At 32.0% G+C, this 24,803-nt stretch overlaps 1 protein-coding gene across 1 annotated transcript; it reads right to left on the bottom strand.

The window, feature by feature from the left end:
• Positions 1-7,325: 7,325 nt before the first annotated feature.
• Positions 7,326-24,040, bottom strand: LOC143054266 (uncharacterized). The gene is made up of 10 exons (XM_076227221.1): positions 23,916-24,040; positions 19,342-19,536; positions 17,583-17,692; positions 15,286-15,373; positions 14,453-14,575; positions 13,791-13,970; positions 12,289-12,396; positions 10,662-10,748; positions 10,016-10,094; positions 7,326-8,044 (listed from the first exon to the last, which is right to left on the bottom strand). The coding sequence occupies exons 1-10, from the start codon at positions 23,968-23,970 to the stop codon at positions 7,456-7,458; spliced, it is 1,614 nt and encodes a 537-aa protein (XP_076083336.1). The 5' UTR covers positions 23,971-24,040; the 3' UTR covers positions 7,326-7,455.
• Between the last annotated feature and the right edge of the window lie 763 nt (positions 24,041-24,803).

Genomic DNA, 24,803 nt, shown 5'->3' with positions numbered 1-24,803 from the left:
ATACATGTATATAGTAACTACTGAAATTTGTTTACAATTCAATATTTTGAATAAAAAGAGGACTTGCAGAAAATTGCTGGTACCAGGGGCGCATTTAGGCGGGGGCGTGGCGGGCGTGCGCCCCCCCCCCCCCTAAAATTTGCAAAGCATGGGTTGTCTTCAATTTTTTGAGTATCAGAAGAGACCATTCCATCTTTTTTAACATTAAAAGTATATAAAACGGTCAGATTAACAGAATCAACGTGATTACTGACCATGCGGTTTATTTTATATACTTCAGTAAGAGTTATCCTTCGTTCCATATATACAATGTAGGCAACTGACTCTCCTCATAAAAAAATAAAAATACATTTGTATCTGTATTTTTATCTGTACTTTATTTTTCATTTACATGTTGTACTGTTAAATCAATCATCCTTAATCAGAACGATAGTTGTACGTGTGAGTGTATGCGAGTGGGAGAGAAAGGCTTTTTATTTTTACTTTATGTGATTACATGCTTGTTATGAGCCCTATGATTAGGAAATAAAATATCTTTATCTATATCTTATACTTCAAAGGAAGGTGTCAAACGCGGAGCTGCGTTTGAACATGTTGAAGAAAAATAAAATAGGTTTTTAGCAGTTAAATTTAGTACAAACAATTGTTATATTACATTGTATTTCCGGTTTCTATAATCAATTTCTTTGATAATCGAAGTTCCAAAACATCCTTAACCCTTACTCACTTTCACAATTCATCATGGCACGGCCAAGAAAACAGTTCAGGTGAGATTCTTTCTTAATGTCCTTAATGAAAGATAGAAATACTGTTTCAAGCGAAAGGTTAGTTTATAATTTATAACTCTGTGTCTTTATACATTTCTTACTTGTAACCTGAAAATTTTGCCGAATTATGTACTGTATTACATGCATGGGATTTGTGGCGAACACAGTATATATAAAGTCTTGCACTACCTCCGAAAATCAGATAAAAGTGAAAACAGATATATATAATGAAAGGACAATTAAAAATCACATAGAAAGTATACATTTTCGTTTGCAAAATCTAATACTAGTATTGGTCAGGTGAGCTGTTGTGATCTGTCTCGTCTCACTTTGCTTCCGTATGTCCGCCCGTCTATCTATCAACTCTTCACTTTTCCATCGTCTTAACCAAGTTTGTTGGGTCTGGTGTTTTGGAGTGGTAAAGTAATTCTTAAGTGAACCGATTTCATTTCACATTATTGAAACCATGTACAATTGGCTTAGACACATTGACGATCTGGAATCAAGGGTTATTCATTTTTGTGATGTTTCTGTATTTCTTTTTGTCACAACTACCAGCACCATGTCTTTCAAGGGTTGATTGACATATTTATTACCTGATATTGCTATATAGTAGGTTGGTTTGCATACTGTAGGAACACAGAATCAAAATAAAAATGTTCGCATGATCTTCAGCTTCTGTATTTTGAGCTGCAGCTTTATAACTGTAGCTTTATAAACTCATATAATATATGCAATATGAATCTCTCAGTTAGGAGATTGTTGTAGATTTTTCTAATTTGTAGGAGACCTTGCCATCATAACTCGAAGGTTCTTCGCAGAACAGGAACATATTGTTTCACCTCTGTCCGTCCATCCGGCAGTCACTATATATATATAATTGTCAGGGTGGATTTAGGCGGTTTCTGCTTGAAACTTGAATTTCTCGTTAATTTAACCTCACAATAGTTCGAAATGCCTACATTGCACCACTTTAGAAGAATATTTCAATAATTTTACCTCAATTTTTTTTTTATGTATGATATTTAACTACATGTGTAAGTGATTTACTATGCGGCTATATATATATATATATATATTAAGATTTACATTATAAAGTGTAAATATGGTCAGTTTTGGTTGATGCTGTCACATATGGTCAGTTTTGGTTGATGCTGTCACATATGGTCAGTTTTGGTTGATGCGGTCAAATATGGTCAGTTTTCATGGTTTTGGTTGATGCAGACAAATAATTTTGTTATATCCATGAGTCAGTCTGAGATATCAAAACTACTGAAATTAGTTTACGATTCAAAACTTTGATTAAAAAGAGGCACTTTAAACTGATGCGAGCATAATTTTGTTTTCCAATGTTGCTTTCCTTTATCATGTTTATATTGAACAATCCATCCTGATATAAAAATATAAGCACGCACAATATAAAATTCTACTCCGAACAATATTCCCCAATATTCATGCAATAACCCTATAATATAGATCATTTGTATTAAAATGATTATACACTCCATCCTTACATAAAAATATTACAGATTTACTATGCGACTATAAGAGTTGTATAAAAAAGGGCAAATATGGTCAGTTTTGGTTGATGTGGTCAAATATGGTCAGTTTTGGTTGATGCTGTCAAATATGGTCAGTTTTGATTGATACAGACAAACAATTTTGTAACATGAATCAGTCTGAGGTATGAAAACTACTGATATTTGTTTCTGATGCGATATTTTGAATAAAAATAGGAAATGCTGGCACCCTCAATTAATGCGAGAAAAAAAAAATTGTGGTCATTGATTTGCAATATTGCAGTTATTTATATACTACAGTCCCTCTCGAACTAAAATTATAACTGAATTGCTGTGCAGCTATATAGATTTACATAATAAAAAGCAAATATGGTAAGTTTTGGTTGATGCAGTCAAAAGATTTTATTACACGACTCAGTCTGAAGTATAAAAACTACTGATATTTGTTTATGATTCAATATTTTGAATAAAACAAGGACATGCTCATTGGAGGATCAAGGGGAGGGGTTCCAGGGGTTGGAACCCCACTTTTTTTTTAACATCAATGCATATGAATGGGAGCATATAGTTGGACCCCCAGCCTGGATCTAGCTGCCCCTGCATGCTGGCACTATAAATTGATGTGAACAATTACAAATTGCTGTTACTTGTATATTACAGTCCCTCTAGACCTAAAATTAAAACTGAAGTACTGTGCAGCTATATAGATTTGCAGAAAGAAAAAGCAAATAAAGGCAGTTTAGATTGATGCGGTCAAAAGATTTTTGTTAAACAGGTCGTCCGAGGTATGAAAACTACTCGTAAACAGATATTATATTGGTTATTGAGGTCCGATAATTTTGTTATGTGATATTGAGCCATCCTGACTCCCGCAATGACAAATGTAAAACAATTCAAATAATAATGCCCCCCCCCCTAATACTAACGGCCTAATTTATGTACAAAAATTGAGAGAAAAACACAAATTTATGTAACACATCAACAAAAGAAAATCACTGAATTACGTGCTCCTGACTTGGAACAGGCACATACATGCAGAATATGGCGGGGTTAACAGGTTAAACATGTTCTCTAAGGCAGCAACCATTTGATTTTCTGGGGGGGGGGGGGGGTGGGGGGCTATGGTTTTTTTTCTGTACAAACTCTTTTTTTCGACTTCGGCGAAGAACAATCTATTTTTTTAACGACAAACCGAAAACAATTTTTTTCTTTCAATTTTAGCATTACATATAGTGGCAGCTGAGGATGAAACAAACATTTTTTTTTTTCAGGGTCCAAAACAAATTATTTTCTTCACCAAAAACTGGAAACAAACTTTTTTTTTCCAAAAAAAACATAGCCCCCCCCCCCCCCCCCCCCAAAATCAAATGGTTGCTGCATAAGTCTTGCCGATTATAAATCTGAAATAAAACCGGCAAAATAGCAAAACTCTATATAATTTAAATCGCTTTTTTACCCAACCCTGTATATTAAGGCAAAGTACTGTTCTTAAAACTTACAAATCAACTCTAGCCGTAGAATTTATAAATCAATTTTAGCCGTAGAATTTATCAATCAATTCTGGCCGTAAAATTTATAAAAATCAATTTAAGCCGTAGAATTTATAAATCAATTTTAGCCGTAGAAAATATAAATCAATTTTAGCCGTAGAATTTATAAATCAATTCTGGCCGTAGAATTTATAAAAATCAATTCTAACCGTAGAACTGTTCTAGAAGTAGAACTGACCAAATATCTGGTCAGTTCTAGATATCTGGTCAGTTCTAGCTAGAAATGTCAGGATCAGTTCTAGGGTAGAACTGTCAGGATCAGTTCTAGGTAGAACTGTCCAAATCAGTTCTAGGTAGAACTGACCAAATCAGTTCTAGCTAGAACAGTTCTAACCTAGAACTGACTAAAAGGTGTCAGGCTGACAGTTCTACGTACTGTTCTAAAACAGTTCTCCTGACAGATTTAATGAGAGGTTAGAAGTGATCTCCACTGTACATGTGCGGAGTTATTTCTTTAAATATGTTGTAACATATAGGTAATAATACAGACATAATTTATTTATTTTACCCTGATATACCCTGATACTTGATAAGTGGACCAATGGGTTGTCGGATTTTTGGGCTGTCGGAGCAATGGGTTGTTGGAATATTGGGTTGTCGGACTAATGGGTTGTCGGACCAATGGGCTGTCGGAATAATGGGCTGTCGGACTAATGGGTTGTCGGAATAATGGCGTATAACCGTGAAAAGTCTAGTGAGAAATATTTCCTGCCAAATTTTCAATGACTTACATCTCGAAAACAGGCACACGGACCAAATTTTTTTTTATACTTTTTTAGTTCCTTTATTCATATACTGAATACTATATTTTTGCGTTTAGGTCTATTCCTTCTTGGAGAACATTTTTTTTTAATTGTCTGCACTGGCAATTAACTATCCTACATGTAAAAATATCTAGTTCTTTTTTAGTACATGTACATGCGACTGACTATTTATATAAAAGTGTTGGAACGAGTCAGATTCAAAAACACTAAGTAATTTTTCATTTTTTACATACCATTTCCAATTCGACGAATGTGCGAAGCAATTAGTCCAATTCAACTTACCGTGTGGCAAAAAGTATTGATTTCAAATTGAATATTCCAATGATACTACGCACATGCATCAACTTTGAACATACACAGGACCATGTTTATATCTTACTTACATACACATTATGTACCAGATATATAAATGTATATACAAAATGTCATGTATAAGTGGAAAACTTTAAGGAAGTTTTTAACTTCACAGTAAGTGAATAAATACTTCATGTTGACTTCTGAGTGCATTTTCCAAATCGGAAGTTTCCCTTTATCATTTTTATATTGTTTGATGTTTGTAGATTTGAGATACGTTTCTTTGTAAGAAAATGAATATATCTGTTGTTTTAACCGGCGACAAAAGTTAAGAACTTAAAAATTTAAGGAGAAAAAAGCGAATACCACACATGTGAACGTTACTCTCTTTGATAATGCAATTTACAGCGCGTTTAAATATACCACTGCTAGATATAGAAAGATGTGGTTTGAGTGCTATTGAGACAACTCTCCATCCAAGTCACAATTTATATATGTAAACCATTATATGTCAAGGTACGGTCTTCCAAACGGATCCCTGGTTTACATCGAACAGCAGGATATAAAAGGCCCCAAAAAAATCACTAAGCGTAAAACCATTCAAACGGAAAATCAACGGTCTAATCTATATAAAAACGAAAAACGAGAAACACTTATAAACAACATAAACAGACGACAACCACTGAGCAAAAGATTCCTGACTTAGGACAGGTGCTTACAATTGCAGCGGGACTAAACTTTTTAAAGGTACCAAACCTTCCCTCTTTTCTGAAACAGTAGTATAGAAACGTCGCACGATACTAGTGTTATTTTTAGTGAAATCGTGAACGAGACACATTCATGTCACTAAAACAATAAAAATTATATTCTAAAGTGTTATATATCATTTTAAAGCTTTTTAAAAAGTCTGCTTTCAGATTATTGCAATTTTGTATATGTAACAGACCATTTTCATTAAGTAAAATTCAATAAAACCTTCATTTTTGAATATTTTTTTATCCTTGTCCCGTGTTACACTTTAATTTTTTGAAATTCTTAATATTGTAAAAAAACATATACAATATTCCACCAACCATAATAAAACATTTGTCTCAAAAAACACGTCATTAATGGTCGATGATGTAATGTCGGTTTCTTTCTTCGAAAAGACTGATTCTTTTTAGAAACGGGATGAATATGATACAAATAAAGTGTCCCATGCACGAAAAATAGCCGTCATTTTTCTAAATTGTCCCTAAAAAGCGGAATAACAGAGCAATCACCATTTCGTAAGTAAATAATTTTTATACTGGTATTTTGTGCAAAGCTCACACTTTCGCCTCATGCAACTATCTGTTTTTTTTTTTTTTAATTATTTCTTTTTATTCGAGTTGAATAACAATGTCCGACATGTTGTCCCCTTCAAACCCAATTGATATAAGGTTACGTTTATAAGTTTTTTCATGATATTTATTTGATACAGTGCTATTCGCTACCTAAAACAAGTAAAGAAGATGAAAGTACAAATAATTCTCTCTATTTTAATATTAAAATCTCCTGAATTTGATCTAAAATACAAGATATAAGATTAAACTATAATGTCCGATAAAATGTCCCCATACAATTTTGACGTTATGTACGCGTAGTTATGTAACAAATTATACGAATGTTACGGCTTATTGTCATTATTGCGGTATTCACATACAATTTGAAATACAGCAAGTTTTTGGTTGCTCGTTAAGAAAACTTTAAATGTTTTAGATAAAAGCTCTACCAATTCATTGGAGGGGCAATATTTCCTCGCGGAACTGAAGTGGATTCCGGACTTTGTTATTATGATCGACAGACCCATCCGCTACAATGCAAATTAATAGAAAGGAAAAAAGCTAATATTCCCGCTGATTCCCTTGTACATATTTGTGCAGAACTCAATGACACTGGCATGCTAACTATACTGAAGTCCATTTGCCTCGACATTCTGGATTGTATGAACTGAGTGCATTTGAAGTGCGCTGTGTATTAACAAGAAATTGATTGGAATGGACATAATGAAAATATATCACCCTTCCTGGGCACCGGTTTCCTGGGCAAATAATTTAGACGTCAACCTGAAAACAGAATTTGATAGTAATGGCAAATGCCACGTACGTGTTTGGTAGATATGCACCGAATACCAATTACAAACTAGATTTTTGTAAATTGACACATTTGGAATCAAACACACGACCTTCCCAACTTGGGATGAGACCACTAACACGAGGCGGTTGTTTTTCTCTATGAAGGTTTGTCCGAAGAGACAAGTGAACTTAATAATAATGCACATAACATATTTGGTGTGCGTGTTGTTGTGTTTGGTCCGATTACTTCTATTTGTCATCTAAGTTTTACTCAACATCAAGTTCACCCTTTTCATACAGCAGCACTTGTTTGTTGTAATAATCACAAAACGTATTTGGAAAACAAACTTTATGAGAATATCTTTACAAGTTTCAAAATAAGTAGGCAATAATAAGTACATTTTTTTTTTTATTAAAAACTGTTATAGTTTCTGAAAACACTGGTCGTATGAAATACATTTCTATCAATCATTGTCTCCCTCATTTTTGAAATGATCATAAAAGTCCTCATTGTCTAAAGCACTCTTAAGATTAGAGTGATCGTAAGTAGGGTCATCAGTAACTGTTGTTGGCAGGTGGTCGTAAACTTTTGTAAATGGGTTTTCTTTCTTCTGAACGTTATTCAGATGATCATAATCTTTATTAATGTCATACGGATCTAATTCTTCTTCTGTGTTATTTGTAATTGGTTCTGCTAGACAATAGTTGTTTGCATTTGCACCTTCATAAGAATTCCCGGTTACATTTATTACTTTTGGCATATCATATTCGGTTTGACCAAATTTTCTTTGATGCTCAATGGAGTTCAAATTTGTTAAAATAGAACTGTTTGCGCTTTGATTCACATTTTTTGAATTCGGAGTCTGGTCATATGTAATGTTATTAACTGCACGAGAACAATTCAACTTTCCACTTCGTGGACCAAAGTTTTCATTGTCGATTTCATGGTATATTGGAGCCTTCGATATTTCGTGGTTACTAGGCAACCCAACTGTATCTTGCAGACGAGTATTGTTTTGTGACTCGTGGGAGGTTGGTTTCTTTCTAGACAGCCTAAAATAAAGTATTGACTAATCAGCTAAATATATATAAATAAAGTAATAGAAAAATACGTAAAACATTTCCAATAGTTATCAAAGGTACCAAGATTATAATTTATTACGCTAAACGCGCGTTTCGTCTACATAAGACTCATCAGTGACGCTCATATCAAAATATTTATAAAGCCAAACAAGTAAAAAGTTGAAGAGCATTGTCGTGTATTTGCATTTTCTTCACTGCAAATCCTTGTATATTCTTTAGAATTTTCCGAACAAATGGTTTTAGAATCGAATTTGATTACAATACTAGTTGTAGGCAAAATACATTCTAAATTTTTTAAACCAACTTTTATCTTTAAATCATTTAGGACTGAAAACTACTAATGGTAGACTGTTTATTGCAGTGGCTGATCCAGAAATTGTCATAAGTGGGGGCCCACTTACTGACCTTAGAGGGGGCCCGCTCCAGTCACGCTTTAGTGATTCCCTATATAAGCAACCAAATTATTTCCCAAATCCGCCTATTTATTGAGCTGAATTGCCGCGAAGTAGTTCTACTGCCGACAAGGAACGTAACCTGATTCACACTTGAGTTTTTATATTACAATTCATGATTTTATAAATAAAGTTTTGGAATGTGCTTTATCTTGCCTGTTATAGATTTATGGGGATATGATTAGTTAACGGACTACACGTGGTGACTATGTATATTACGTATAGGGTGCTCTAAACGCTCTAAAAAATATTTGGTTATTTACCATATAGGATATAGGGTTAGCAACCATATGGGGTTAGTAAGGAGTTACTTCCCATTCAAAACAAAAAAGATGCCACAACCCTTTATAAACACAACACGGTGTTGAGGAAAAATCTGAAAGGATTCAACAGACGAAGAAATTGATGATGAAAGGTTGAAATAAGTCCATAAAACATAATTGAAGCTAACAGGATGTTATTGTTGGCATAACGGAGTTACTTCCATTTGAAAAAAAAAAAAAAGAAATCTGAAGGATTCGACAGACGAAGAAATTGATACATGTAATGAACGATTGAAATAAATTCATGAAACAAATTTAAATCTTAAAAGTTGTAACTGTTGGAATTTGTTTTCTGTATAGACAAATGGCAGTAGGATCTTAATACTAGTCAAAATACCACATGTGAAGATAGTCGGTAAGATAAATTCGTTAGACAGTGTGCTAGTAACCTAAAACGATATATGGGGTCATTAAATTCCATATTGGGATTCGAGCTTTTCTCTCACCCCATATAGAATTTACTGACCCCATAAACATCGTATTAGGTCACTAACACACCATGTAACTAATAATATCAGAAGTTTACATACTCTGATTATTTTTCAATACTTTTATGAAAACGTTCTTTTAATGGATCGATATAAAATTCAATTACATGCAAACAAAAAATCTGTGTATTTATTCACAATAATTGTATTGTGTCTCTACACTATAAGTTATATGGTTCGCTACTGACCCCATACGGATCGATAGAGGGTTAGTAAAATCCATAGGGGGTGAGGCCGGAGGCCGAATCCCCTATACATTTTATTCACCCTCTATGGATCCGTAGGGGGTCAGTAGTTAACCGTATAACGAATTTATCGGACGCTGGACTTTTTCGGCTGCGTTTTGTTGAAAAATTAACAATAACCACAACAACAGCAATAGATGACGTCACCAGTAATGCGTCATGAACCCCCTATGAAACTTACTAACCCCCTACAGTCTCATCGGGGGTCACCACGTGACGGCGTTTAACCAATCACAACGTGATAATTTATCTGTGGTCCGATAAATGACCTTTTCATGTCGGTTACGTTTTAGTGTTGCTATCTCATTGATGCATGCCTAACATTGTCTTTTGTTTGATAAAGTATTCAGTCTTTATTATGATCCATTATGAATATAAGAGGATTCTGGTCGTCTCTAGATGTGAAATTACACGGACAAAAATATGATAGTACCTTCTTCGATGAATCAAAACGAGAACTGAAATCACGGCAATAACAACTATAATTGATGTTACAATTCCAGCTGCTATACCTGCAAAATATATTATATACATAATTGTAAAAAGTATGTTAATACTAAACTTGATATAAAAATGTTCTGTTCCATTTTAAAAGATGGAATTTCATAAACACTTATGTTGGGTTATAAGATGTAGACAAGAAATAACAACGCATCTGTTTCTAAGGATCAATTTGAGTTTCTGTATCAGCAAGCCTTATTCCGTTTTGACATATATATTGTTAAAACTAAATACAAAATACATAAAAGGAATAACCAAAAGCATTAGTCAGTCCAACAGAACAAACAAAGAACGAGCATTTTAGTTACATTTTTCAACTGAAATAGAGACTTTGGAACAAGCGGTTGCTTACGACTTAATTTACACATTTTTATTGATCATTATTAGATTTTCAGTTTGAAAAAAGACTTATTGATAAAGGTTTATCTATTTATGCTTTATTACTATCACAAATTGTCTCTTTATGTTATAAATCCCAAGTTACAAATGCGATAAGACGACTTGTAACAGAGAAAAATCAACTGATTTTTTGTATAAAAATATTGTCCTTACTAGTAGTAATAAATTATCAAACTTACTTCCTGAATTATCAGATCGGACATTTTTCTGTGGCGTCATCGAAAGGTCTGGAATCGAAATTATATCCCCTTTATCCTCATCTGTCCCTGTTATACATTTTAAGATATGCATTGATTCAATACTATTGTATTTCAATAATACAATAATTAAAATATAATAAATAATGATTGTAGCAAAATCAAAATAATAATAATTTAGGATCGACAAAAAAATCATAAACTATCAATTCATCTCGGCCTTTTGTAAGTGTTCTTCAACATAAATGTCCGTACATGTTTGATTTCTTCGTTAATTACTACATTTTGTATATGTATCAAATGATGTATCATTACATTTTTTAATTACAATGAGAACAATGTAAATATATTGCGGCAACTCCTTTAATGCATTCTCCTCTAATGAGAAAGGTAAATATGTTAGATATACCTACTGGAGGTATATATGAGTAGTAGGATGATTGAAGCTGGTAATTTTCTCGTTTAAACAATTTTTGAAACTTTGTCGACAGATTATATGCATTCCTTTGGAAAATAACGCCTTTTCAACAACAGACTAGTCCTTGTACTGCTATGAATCAGACTTTATGATCGAATTCAGTTATAGAGACCCGTCTAAATTGCATTTAATAAACATTCACCGTTATCTTGCTATGTTCTTTTTTCATATAATAATTACAAATGTTTTTCACTTTTTTGGGGTTTGCCTTAGGAACTATCTTACAATGATTATTTCACGATTCGTTTGCTATGACCATGCATCTATGTATTATTAGTTCATCATTAGCTCAAAGATTTCTTAGGCATTTCAGTATAATGGAAAAAAAATCAACGTGAATCTGTAGTTTGTCGACTTGATTAGCTGATGACGTTATGGCCGTAAACCTGTGTAGTATTGGCGTTGCATAATTACATTTTCTTGACATTACGTTGTTACTAAATACTGATCTGGACATGATTGGCCATCAACACATCCCGTCTGCCTGTATACCGGTGTTGTAAGGAGAGTAAAACGAGTTTCTGACGTAAAATTGTCTAAAAACAGCAGGTTGACGTATTACTGCCTGCAATATTCTTATGGCCTGATTCAGATTACCATAGCTGAGTCTCGGCATTATAGAGGTGCAACATTTTTTAATGATTCAAGTGTGGGATGGATTAGAAGAATTGTTTCACAATACAAAAAAATCCTTAAATAATCATTGATGGATTTCAAATTTCGTTTTGAAGAAATTCGTGTGACTTGTGGGGATGCATAAATAACCAATAACATCCGGTCTGTGTTTTCGTTTGTCAAAACTTAAATTTCTGCTTTTTGACAATCTGACGAGTTAAGCGATTTATTGCCGATTATAATTTGGTATGTACAATAAGAAGAATGTCATTAAAGGAGTAAGGAATGTCTGATTCTGTTTAATATATGTTGCTAAATCTGTAGTTTTCTATATTATGAATAAGAATTGATAGGTTGTTAGTTTTTTCTATGTGTTGTTTTATCTATTTCATTTCTCTCTTTCATTAGTTTTTCTCTTTATATCTATTTTTCTTGTATGTTTTAAAAAAATAACTATCAATGTTGGTATGTTTGTTACATGTATCTTTATAATTTTTTTCTTCAAATTTTACCTACCTAATCTACAAAAAAATCGCTTTTTATCGGTATTACAGTTTTTATAGTCTTCTCTTCCGTCTTTTTTCAAAATATAACATTCTTCAGGTTGAAGGTTTTCTGTAAAGTCTGAAATATAACAATGTTTAATAAGATATTTTGAAATCGTAGTTTAATTGGATGAATATAAAATGCACAATGTATGCACTGTTTTCTACAATTCATGTCGAAAAAACATGTATATTTAAAAAGCTGCACTGATTAATAAGTTTTAAATTCATACCGTGATTTGACATGTGAAATGAATTCGATAATGTCTCTGACGTCTTACAACAATGATCTTTGTCAAGATAGTGTCGATAAAATTGCTTCAAATGAATAAGGAATACATGAAGAGAGAAAAAAAGTTTCTAGTGTTTTCTTCTCTATTTTCTTTAGAAAACACACATTTTTTGGAATGACGAAAATAATTGATATCAGTACTAGTATTCTAACATCAAAAAATATTCAGCACGTTCACGGACAATGTTGACACCGACAACAATGCTCATTTGTGAATAATTTGTTGTTCGTTTTTATATGCATTATTATTCGAATTTTTCTATAAAGTTGTTTCAAATTATAAATTATTGAGCTGACTACCGAGTGCGAATTCATATGATACTATAAGGTTGATTATTCTTTTCCTAACATCGGTCACAGTGAAATTTGTAAGAATTGTACATTTGGTATATCACATTTTATACTATCATCTTTTCAGGATTATGATGGCTACAATGGCCACGCGAAACGTGTACACGTATGTGTACACCATTAAGGGTAAAGACAGTCGTCTACATGTGTTTAGCTGATATAGTCTGCAATAGGTCAAATTAGTTTAAGACCAAAATTGTAGAATTGCAGTAGCGTAGAATTCAGTTTTTTTTCATTTTGACGTTTTCCAATGTTTTTTTTACAAGAGACCCGAAAAATGAAGTATGCATTATTATAAAGCCCATTGTATCATGGTTCACAAGGAGAACGAAATAAATCATCGTTTGAAGGTTCCGTCTAAAGTCAATTGATTATGTCTCAATACAAATGTATTCAAGTCAAACTTATATTAGACCGTTGATAACACATGATAGCGACAAATACTGAATTCCTGGGAAGACAAAAAGCAGTAGTATAGAATGTAAGTATTAGTTTAAACTCGTACTTGTAAGCTCGGGCATATACATGTTGAAAATATGGCGCACAGTCAATAAAAGTAAAATGCAGACTGCCAATTAAACCACGAAAAATGCGATTTAAAATTGTATAATTATTATTTGTTGAACCACTGGTACGCTATACCATATTATATCTCTCTGATATTCCTTATTTGGCTTTTTTGTTAACAACTTAAGTCACGCAGTTTCCCCATTGCCTTTATTAAAAAAGTGAACTACTGACAACTAGTTAAAATGTATACAAAAATAAGGAAAACATATTTTAATTGAGAACCTTAATATAACCTATGAATGGTGATGGAAATTTCTTACATGGTTTTCTAAGACGAAAAGTTTCTGTATATCTTGTCCCACTTGTCCAATATATTGGAAAATCAGTTGTCTCACATACACTGTCAGAATACCATTTTATAAACGAGCCTCGTTCTTCACAATCCTGTGCTGCAGCATGGTAGTTTTCACCATATGTATAGTTAAGGTTTGCACCATTATCTGTAACATTATATGATACAGCAGAATACAGATACAAAAAAGTGTCTACAGGTCATCATATACATTTTGTAATTTCCGACAATAAAGGCCCCGATTAGAGAATACTTTTAATCACATTTTTATTTGAAAATCAAACGTTTGCTTACTGTTTCAACAACGAATTGTTTAAAGTCAGAAAACTACACAGACATAAAATACACACTCAATACAGAATGGTTGGCTTTCAAATGTGGTGGAGTGCAAATAGTTGTGATATCGCGCATCCGTCCCCTGTTTTATAGGTCGAGCACCTTAAGGGACAGTTCAATAAAATAGAAACTGTATCACACAGAAGCAGAAAGACCCACATCTTTAAAGGTGAGAACACTTTTTCATTATGACAACAAGTATGAAATGTAATGTTCTATTATCTAAAAAATTTAGAATTAGAAAAAGTGACGTTTATTTTTTTAATGAAACTAAAGTTTAGAAATCTTTATTACCACAGGTAACATAATAAGTTTTAGCGCAATTCTGATAACTTCGTTTGAGTTTTCCGAAGGCACATTCTTCTGCAGCGATACAATTTGCTCTTTCGTCCGTAGAACTAAAGTTGGAAAGTTGATCTGGAAGAAAAAATATCAAGAGAAATTATTCCTATCCAACTTATTTTTTAAGTATTATCAGTTGATAGTTCTTGTGTTTTCTATTTCTGATTTATTCTTTACAATTCTCGCAATAGAAGTTCCTTCATAATATATGTTCCAAAAGGAAAAAAATATTCTGGAATATAATTTCCACAGGAATAAATATTACAGTATATGTTCCTAATGGAATAAATGGTATAGAATATTTGTTCCAACAGGAATAGATATTATGACATTGTTTATAATAAAGTTTCCTTTGGAACTTCTGTTAGACGGAACAAATACAAATTGACAACCATCTCTATGTCTGATTTACCTTTCAATTTTTAGAATCACCCTAGTGAAAGTGAAATATTATTATTATATTAAGTGTTCACCAAAACTCCTTCGAACAGAAACATATATTGTAAAAAAATGGATAGATTTTTCAGTTTAACACATTAAAACCGTTTAAAAATCTGAGAAAAAAAAACCATAACAAGATAAGAACTTCATGTGTATCTTTCGTGTGGAACAATGAAAACAAACTTTCATTCAAGATTGCCGTCTCTTCATAAAATAGTATCTTCTACAATTTGTTTGTTTTATCATGAAACCAATGTGAGAAGAAATATGTTTACATTGACCTCTGTTGTGAATTACCGAACTAAAGTTCGTAGAATTAATCAGTGTCGTGTAAATGTACTCACGTTTCCAAACTTTGTAACAGCCGTCACAATTGCAGTTCGTTTTTCTAACGAAGGAACTTATATTCGCTATACAATAACAATCTTCTTCCTTTTAAAGACATAACTTGAACGGTTAATATATAAGAAAGGAGAAAATACCACCAAACATTATGTCAAAGAAACATAATATTTAAACAATCATTTCATTTAAAGTGGAAGAGTGCATATCAACCATTTATTTATAAATCTTAAACTGTTATTGATTAATATATAAGAAAGGAGAAAATACCACCCAACATTATGTCAAAATAACCAGCTAACCTGAAAACAAATGAGGAACTATCTGTAAATAACCAACCATTTCATATACAATATATAGGGTTTTCGACACTCAGAAAAATAGGTACATGTAGGAAAGTAAGATGTGCTGACCAAAGTTTTGCTAGGCCACAACTATCATTGCAACACAGTAATTTTCCCGTACATTTTGAGGAATTTATCATCGAAAAAACTTTGCAGACATACGGAATCAAAACCCGATTTTATTAAATGATATTTTCAGAAACATGATACTCAACAAACACAACATCGATGTCATAATCATATAAAAAATATTTTTTGTGAATATTGTCACTAGGGAAACTGTGATGTTAAAAAAAGAATCAATGTTTCTAGTCAACTATTTGTATAAAATGTTTAGGAAATTTGGTTCTAGGATGGCAGCTAGTATTTGTCTTCTTGCCTCTGAAATTTGACAATGTTTTTAGGATAATTCACAAAAAGTAAAAACTATTGAATACTTATTGTGTGCAAAATATTGGCTATTAAATTACCATAAATTTGACCCAATGTTAAAGGTCATTTGAACTTGTGTTTAGTAATAGGTTTTTTTAAGAATAGATCATAGAATGTTCAGTTCGCAACATATAAACAGTAAGAAGTCAAGGTCATGTTAACAGGGCTTAGGAACAACTTTTATTTGATAAAAGAAGTAATTAGATTAGTAATACATGATTTGATTCAGTAAAATAACCACTATTACAAAGACATTACTCAAATGTCATATTTATTTATGTATCGTGGAAAAGTGCTAGCAGTGCCTATCAACCATTTATTCATAGTTGAAAACTGGCTAGCAACAATGCTTTTTGGTTTACATCGAGACAAAAATCAAATATATATGATAACTAACATAATTTGTTTTTAAATAACACATTGTTATCCAGACTATTGAATTATATGGAAAATTCAATTTCAAAAGACGCATTACACATTACAATACAAACATTTAAAGATGTTGTACGATTGCAAATGAGAAAACTCCATCAGAGAGCAAAGGCTATTTTGTAGACAGGTCCTTCGAAACTAAAATAACGAGAGAAAAGGAATAGAACTTCAAAGAGGACGACGAGTTCATTGTTTTTGCGTGAAGTTTGGCTTTTCGGCATTAGGTTAAGTATAGACAGAATAATGATTTTAAATCGATATAAGGCTGAATTACTTATTTCATATTACTCTAGATATTTAATTGGTTAGTTTTTTCGTATTAAATATAATTATAATATCGTTTAGCAGTTGCTAGAAGTTGAGATGTTCATTGAAATTAACTTAACAATATCTACACCGAAAATGACATAGACGTTGTAGTCACTCCTTATCTTGTGAGATCCTCTCGTGATTAGTCCCGCAGTTCAAAGTACAAGTACATAATTTTTTTTATTCCCTATGCTTTTGGCCAATCAAAACGTTTTAAGTTATATCATGACATGTGTGTGGTCTTATGTCCTTATGGCCATATGGGGACACCTATTATAGTCATGCTTTCACTGTATATTTGTTATCGAAGATAATGTGCAGAAATGAAATATTTAGCATCCAATAGTCTTGATTACAACTACACAAGCTTGTTAATTTGCGTCTAAAATAGTGTTTTGGGAAACATTTGCAAGTAAAATATCGTTTTAAGAACAACACTATAGCATTAGTTTCAAACAAACGCAATTTGATTGCAAACAAATAATTAAGTGGGTCATATTTTCATTTTTCCGGGTGACCGATTTGAGATGAGGGGTTTGGTGCTATTGAAAACATAAAAATGAATCAAATGAATATGGCACATAGTCACAATCAAATTTCTCTTTGAAAAATTGATAAAGTTTGAGCACTTTATTCTTCTTTTGAGTCTTTCAAAAATGTCCTGCCTATCGTAGCAAATGAAACCGTTTAATGTACAACACCTTAAAATGCCTTATGTTACCGATTCATTGTTATTCGTGGATATAATCATATACTAAATTATTGACAACGTTATACGTTACCTTAATACTATAAAATTGGTCCTCCTCGCATAACATTTGACATTGCAGCTCCAAAGTTTGAGAACGTTCAAGTTTAAAGTGTTGAAACTTTCCATTTAATAAATAACACCCTGCAAGAAAGACAAAAAAACGCAATATAAAGATCTCATAAAAAAATTATCTAATGTTAATTATGTATTTTGAAACCTGATAAAAAGATATGTACAAGTTGAGACTACAGGTCTTAACATTCAATCAAATATAACTGATCTTATTTTATATTTTTTGTTCAATTTCAATGCATTTATTGTGTATTTCGACGTAAAAAAATGCGATTAAATTTGGATTTGTAGAATACAAACTACAACTAGATTATTTTCTGTTATATTTCTGGCGGATAGAGACACATTTGCATTGTCATCGGTTTGCAACATGGTTAGGGACTACATTGGTAACTATCTTTGCACCTAGAACCGAAGGTCATCAATGAGTCTTCAATGCAGGGGGGAAAACCCATATACTGAGGCGTGCTTCAGCTGGCCCCTAAACAAAAATGTATACTAGTTCAATAATAATGGACGTCATACTTAACTCCGAAATATATAAAAGAAATATAGGTTCCGCAACTGCAACAAGTGTACTACGAAATTTCTTTACTCGAGACAGTTAAATTTTAATATTTAAAGAGCGAGCCTTGCCGAGCTTTCAAATAATTTAAACTTAACTGTTGATAGTAGAGAACTATCGTAATATACGAGTTACAGTGGTGGAATCTGTTTATTTAATGATTTTTATCCTTCCTTTTCAAAGATTTGAGGAAAGTTGTGTACTATTAATGTTACGTAAACAGACATTGTCACCTTTTTCAGGACTTCACAACAAGACAATTCAGATTTGAGGAAAGTTGTGTACTATTAATGTTACGTCAACAGACAATGTCACCTTTTTCAGGACTTCACAACAAGACAATTCAGATTTGAGGAAAGTTGTGTACTATTAATGTTACGTAAACAGACATTGTCACCTTTTTCAGGACTTCACAACAAGACAATTCAGATTTGAGGAAAGTTGTGTACTATTAATGTTACGTCAACAGACATTGTCACCTTTTTCAGGACTTCACAACAAGACAATTCAAAAGAAAACAAGAAAATTTAACGCCACCATTAAACGCCAACTAAGCATTTGCCGAGAACAGATTTTCCATTACTGAGGAGAAATTTTTTTCTCACACCGGTCAGGAAATATGAAAATAGCACAAACATTAAAGAAACTAGAATTAGAAATCATACAATACTAAAAAAGGCCAGAGGCTACCGATTATGGACGGGCGCAAAATTGCGGCGAGCTTGCTTAAGTCAATTTATAACAATGTAATTGTAATTAGATTATTCAATCTCATGTTTTCAAATATTTTCTCTTCTTGGATTCTAATCTTGTGAAATAACATAATTCGAGATAAAGAAATAACACGATTTCAAGGGGATGATTTTTGTATTATAAAAACACTATATAAACAGTGGCCTATGAAAAAGAGATAGATGACATTATTGGCAGAAACAGCGGATTGTCATTATTGGGAATCATGAAAGGCCCTGAAAATGTCGAATTAAATGTATATTGAAAAAGATATTTGTATCGTATGTCGTATTTGTTTTTTTTACCTATCATAGGAATGGGCTGCTTGATAACAAAAAGCTTCTAGTGTGATTGGCTGCTTAACGATGCTGCCTGATTGAATCTGGTTGTCCATTTAGCAATACTAGATATATAAACAAACCTTGTATATAAGTCCATTTAGTTAATGTTTTAAATTTTCCAATCCACACGTCTTTTTCTGCATTTATGAATTCGTTTAGTTTCTTTAATATAGTTACGTTACTTTCCAGTACTCTTCCATTATGTGAACAGAAATTAGCAGCAGATTTCCATGTTTTTGGTGTATTGTAGAAAGTTACATTTTGCATGGTCGATTCTGTTGAAAAAAAATAAAAAATAGAAATTTGCAACACACGCCGACTTTCTTCAAAATTTATTCAGAGTTATTCTGTATTAGAAGAATAGTGAACGAATAGAGAAAGATCACATAAAAGAAAAACAAGATTGATAAAGAAATGTAGTACTGTTCAAACTGCTGCATGTCGAATGTCAAATATAAAATTAGATTTCATAATAATAACAAGTGAGTTCGATATAAATTCTACCACTGCGTCAAATGTGAAACGAGACTTATATAATTGAGAAAGTATAATTTTCAAAAATTAAAATAGAGACATATGAATATACTGCCAGTGCGAAACCTAGTGACACAACAGTGTGTCCCCTGTAAACACTGACAACTAGACCTTTTCAATATTGATTATGTTTGTCAAATTTTAGCAAAGACGCTTAGCCTATCAATAATAAATTAACGGGTAAAATATCTGGTAAATAATAATGTAGAAATGAGTTTGAATAAGATAAAAACTTACATCTAGTATAATTATTTCCTTCCTTATTTAGAATTTTACAGCACCCTAAAGGAGCTTGGTGCAAAAGTGTTTAAAATTTGGATATGCGAATATATTCTACGAGTACGTACCGAATTCCATTTTATTATTTACTTGATTGATGCCGCAATGGAACATGCTTTCTTATTCGTAAATACGTCTATGCAGCTAGTTCAGAGAAATTTACGGGAAAAACATACATTTTTTGTACAAAAGGAATCGGCTTAGCCTCACTTATGAGTCTCATTCAGACGAAACGCGCATCAGCGTATTAAATTTTAATCCTGGTACCTTTGATAACTATTCATATACAGCAAAAGTTGTCTCTTTTAAAATTCAGTTACTAAACACGTTCGAACGGACCTTATTCAGATGTAAACGTCGAAGGTGAAGATAATGAGAAGATCACAATAATCAAGACAAAATTTTCTTAAAAAACGTATAAGAATATAATGAATCTATTCTTTCTATTTATCTGTTTACCTTTAATTTGTACATGTTGTAAGCTACTTATTTTTATATTTTTTAACTAATGGAGTTTTTGGCCCCCTATTTTCTTATTTTCTAAATTTTGCTTTAAAAAAGCTACTTATCACGTTAAAATATTCCCTTAGGTTTGAAGTTTGTTTGTATGAACTTCAAAACCATTAATTTTAGAAAATGGGTGAGTTCAAGGGGGTAAAAGGGCATAAAAACGCAAAAAGGAAGGGAAAAATAACGATTTTTGGCTATTATTTCTTAAAATTCAATAGCGTGCGCCTACGTGACTCAGAAAAAATTCTTGCGATTAAGACAGCAAAAACAGTTATCATGACACTGGAATAAAAACAAATCTTGGGTCTCGTTGGCGCAGGCACTGAAAAAATAACTATTTGTTGTAAAATCACCTGCAAAATGAACAATAATTACAATATTTGAATAATAACAGAAAGTTAACCCCCATCACCTCACCCAGTTGCAAAAAATAGTGGTTTTGAAGTCATTCAAACAAACTTCAAACATCGGGATGTTTTAACATAAAAAGAAGCTTTCCAAAACAGAATTTGAAAATATGAGAAAATAGGGGGGCCAAAAACAGGCCTTATCGTACCTTGTCCTTTGTTTAAAATCTAAGAATGTGAAAAATTGGTGATCTGAAAGATCTTTAAATAATGTATTCACATGTTTTTATAACCTTTTTTTTGTTATCAAAATGCAGTAAAGATTGGCATTTTTTCTAAAGATTTCAAATTCACAAGCTTCTTATAAAATTGACTCTATAAATACTGAACATAAAACATCGCGTATCTGCCCAACTGTATATTTTTGATAACACAGTTTAATATATTTCTTTTCTTTTCATAACTGTTGATTAGTGCCGTCACCTGTGATGTTTTATTAATAAGTTTCGCGAACCTATAAAAAAAAGAGGCCATGTTCTGTTTTTCTTTTTCCCCAGATTTTCCAGTCGACCCTGCTTTTTATCATATTGCGACTGACGAGAATCCTGCACCATAACGTAACAAAAAGCAAAATACGTGTCATTATACACCCAGACACATTATTGTGACTCACTGTCAAACAGTCTGTTCTTACTCCAAATATCATACCCTTTGCGAAAAAGCTACAAATACTTTTATAGTTATAAATTTTGGTTTCAGAAAGATTTGGACAATAACCCTGACCTACGGAAATTACCGATTGAATAGGGAATTTATCATATTGACATAATATAACGACACTGTTCTTCACATATTTAATGTATTGTTCGTTATATTTTATGCACGTGCATCCAATGATGTATAATTTAACAATTTAAAGTAATTAACAGCAACGATCCCTTCCTTCATTTTTTTTCTCTCAATTGATTTATGGCTTTTGCACAGCGATTACTACTGTTGCCTTTATTCATAACAAACAGGTATTATTAGGAGTACTAACACTAAGTCACATTTCAATAGATGTCAACGAAATCAGAATATCTAAAGTATGGAATGTATTTCTATGTTGTGATGTTATGCCATTATTTCAGAAAAAGGGAGAAGGTTTGTTACCATTAAAACGTTTAATCCCGCTGCAAATGTTTGCATCAATCCTAAGTCAGGAATCTGATGTACAGTAGTTGTCGTTTGTTTATGTAATTTATACGTGTTTCTAGTTTCTTGTTTTTTTATATAGATTAGACCGTTGGTTTTCCCGTTTGAATGGTTTTACACTAGTAATTTTGGGGCCCCTTTTATAACTTGTTGTTCGGTGTGAGCCAAGGCTCCATATTGAAGGCCGTACATTGACCTATAATGGTTTACTTTTTTTTTAAATTGTTATTTGGATAGAGAGTTGTCTCATTGGCACTCACACCACATCTTCCTATATCTAATAGCCAGCGTAGTATATACTACATGTATTATAATCCGAATTTCATATCTGAAGAATGATGACGAATACCACGCACACTGTTATGTTGTGAATTATAGATACTATCTATTCTGATTATTTGCCAAAAACGTCTACTAATCGTTTAGTTCAGATGAATTTATGATTTATTGTTACTTGTAAACAGGATTGATTATTGCATGTTTAGAGTAGTTTTATAACATGTACTTCTAATGATAAGTACAAATGTAATAAATAATTGACTACTGTTGGTACAAAAACAAACTTAGATGTCGATGCAATTACATACATTTGAAAAAAATATAATGTTAATTAGGGCAATATAAGTTTACCGCTGTTCATAAATCGATTTAACTGAATATACTCCGGGTCTCAAACCAAAAAACTGAGAAAAACATATAAACTAATGTAAGCAGCCCTCTTATTTGTAAATAAACAATAATGTTAAAATTGAAAACAAAATCTTCCCCCTTACAAAAACACCAACAGAAACCCAGACAATTTAAATGCATGTATCAAAATAGGCCTTTAGGTTAACAATGGTTTTCACAGGTCGGGTACACGACCTTATACGAATAGGCATAGTTAAAGATAGTTATTACTGATGTGTCCGCCACTATTATTGTTTGGTTTCAATCGATTTTATCTGTGTCAATCGTCCAACCAATTTATAAGTTGCAATGGCACTCTAATAAACAACTAAGTGTTTAAATTTTTTTTAGAATAATTGTTTTTTAATGACATTCAAAGCATATTTGCCTGGAAAAGCTATCATGTTTATTTGATTTTATCTCATATTAAGTTAAGTAACGAGTAAATGTTTCTGTCCGATTTAAGTATTGCTTGAAATACTCGATTGCTTGATTAATTGATTGGTATTAAAACCACAGCGAAAATTTAAATCCAATAGTATGTGACCGAGAAGAAGTGTCCGGGCGGTAAAATCGTATAACTACAGCCGTTAATTCAAAATACCTAGTTCAACGTTTACAGTAGGAATCTTAAAAGTGCATACTCGAATCTGTTTAAGACTTAATATATTTATTCTGCGGTGTATACAAAGTATATGGAATATTTTTTGAAAGGTTATTATTATTCAATTATGAATTAATAAACGTAAACTAGTCAAATTGTTCACATTCAAAAGAGTACTATTGTACCATTCGCCAGTTCAGAGGTTTTAAAGATGCGTGGCTCATCTTTGTTTGACAATTTATATTTCCTTTTATTTAATTTTGAACTTTTTTTTTTTCAAATTTTACCAGTTGCTATGGTAGCGACTGCGATTATGAAAATTCTAAATTCTAGATAACCAATAATGAACTTCTGCACATCATGCACATGGTGTTGTTTCATCAATATCTGTCAAATCAACACTGCTTGGCAAGACATGTAGAAGATATTATGAAATAACAATACATCACCCGGGTTTCATTAAAGAAAGGTGACATAATAATTATAAAATTATACAAACATATATAACATTTCTTACCTTCACATTTTAATAAAATAAGAAAAACTGAAACAAGAAATTGTAATGTATCCATATTCACATGCTACACTAGTACTTATAAAGGATGACTACACACCAACGAGGAAGTGTTTGTCATAAAATATTCACCTAAAGTATGTGAATTTAAAGTATCAATTACAACAATACTTTATTTATAGCAGAGGTGAACACAGTAAGTTATTTATAGCAAAGGTGAATTTAAAATACTACGCAGTCGTAACAAATAAAAACATCGATACAAAGAATGTCACTTTTTGGTGACAGAGTATATAAACACACATGTATAGTGTAACATGTTTGGTAACATAAGGATTTATACAGTAAACTTTAAGACATTTTAAACGTTTTAATATAGAATGGGGTTTACCCGAGGGCTCACCATACTAATTGTTTGAATGGTCTCAACAAGACAGGATTTGACCGATTTTTTGGCAAGGTTTTCATCCGGATGAAACATTAACAAGATATATTTTGTAGTTAACAGAAACATGTCGATTATATTTTTTATATATAAATATGATACAAAAAAAAAAAAAAAAACAAGTAAAGATTTCTATCAGGAAATTCTAGATATAAGTATGATATAAGTATGCAGCGCTTTTGTCCAATTATTCAAAAAGCGATATAGATTTTTGCAAATGTCTTTTTAATTTCGACACGAACTGTGCATTATTTCATTCAATGTATCTTGTTAACCAGATTAAAAAGGTTCATCATTATTTATGTAGAGGCACATTTCCTCGGGTTGAACTGTTTATCTTTAAGTTTTTTTTTATTTCTTTCACATGACTGCTGATAATACACGTCCACAAATAAATAACAATAAGTAGTATATTCAATTTTAGATTAAAGATTATAGCTGCTATT

This window comes from Mytilus galloprovincialis, chromosome 12 (genome assembly GCF_965363235.1).
Source record: "Mytilus galloprovincialis chromosome 12, xbMytGall1.hap1.1, whole genome shotgun sequence".
Classification (NCBI taxonomy): Eukaryota; Metazoa; Mollusca; class Bivalvia; order Mytilida; family Mytilidae; genus Mytilus; species Mytilus galloprovincialis.
The sequence above is the reverse complement of the archived record's forward strand: the minus strand, read 5'-3'. Positions and strand labels throughout refer to the sequence as shown.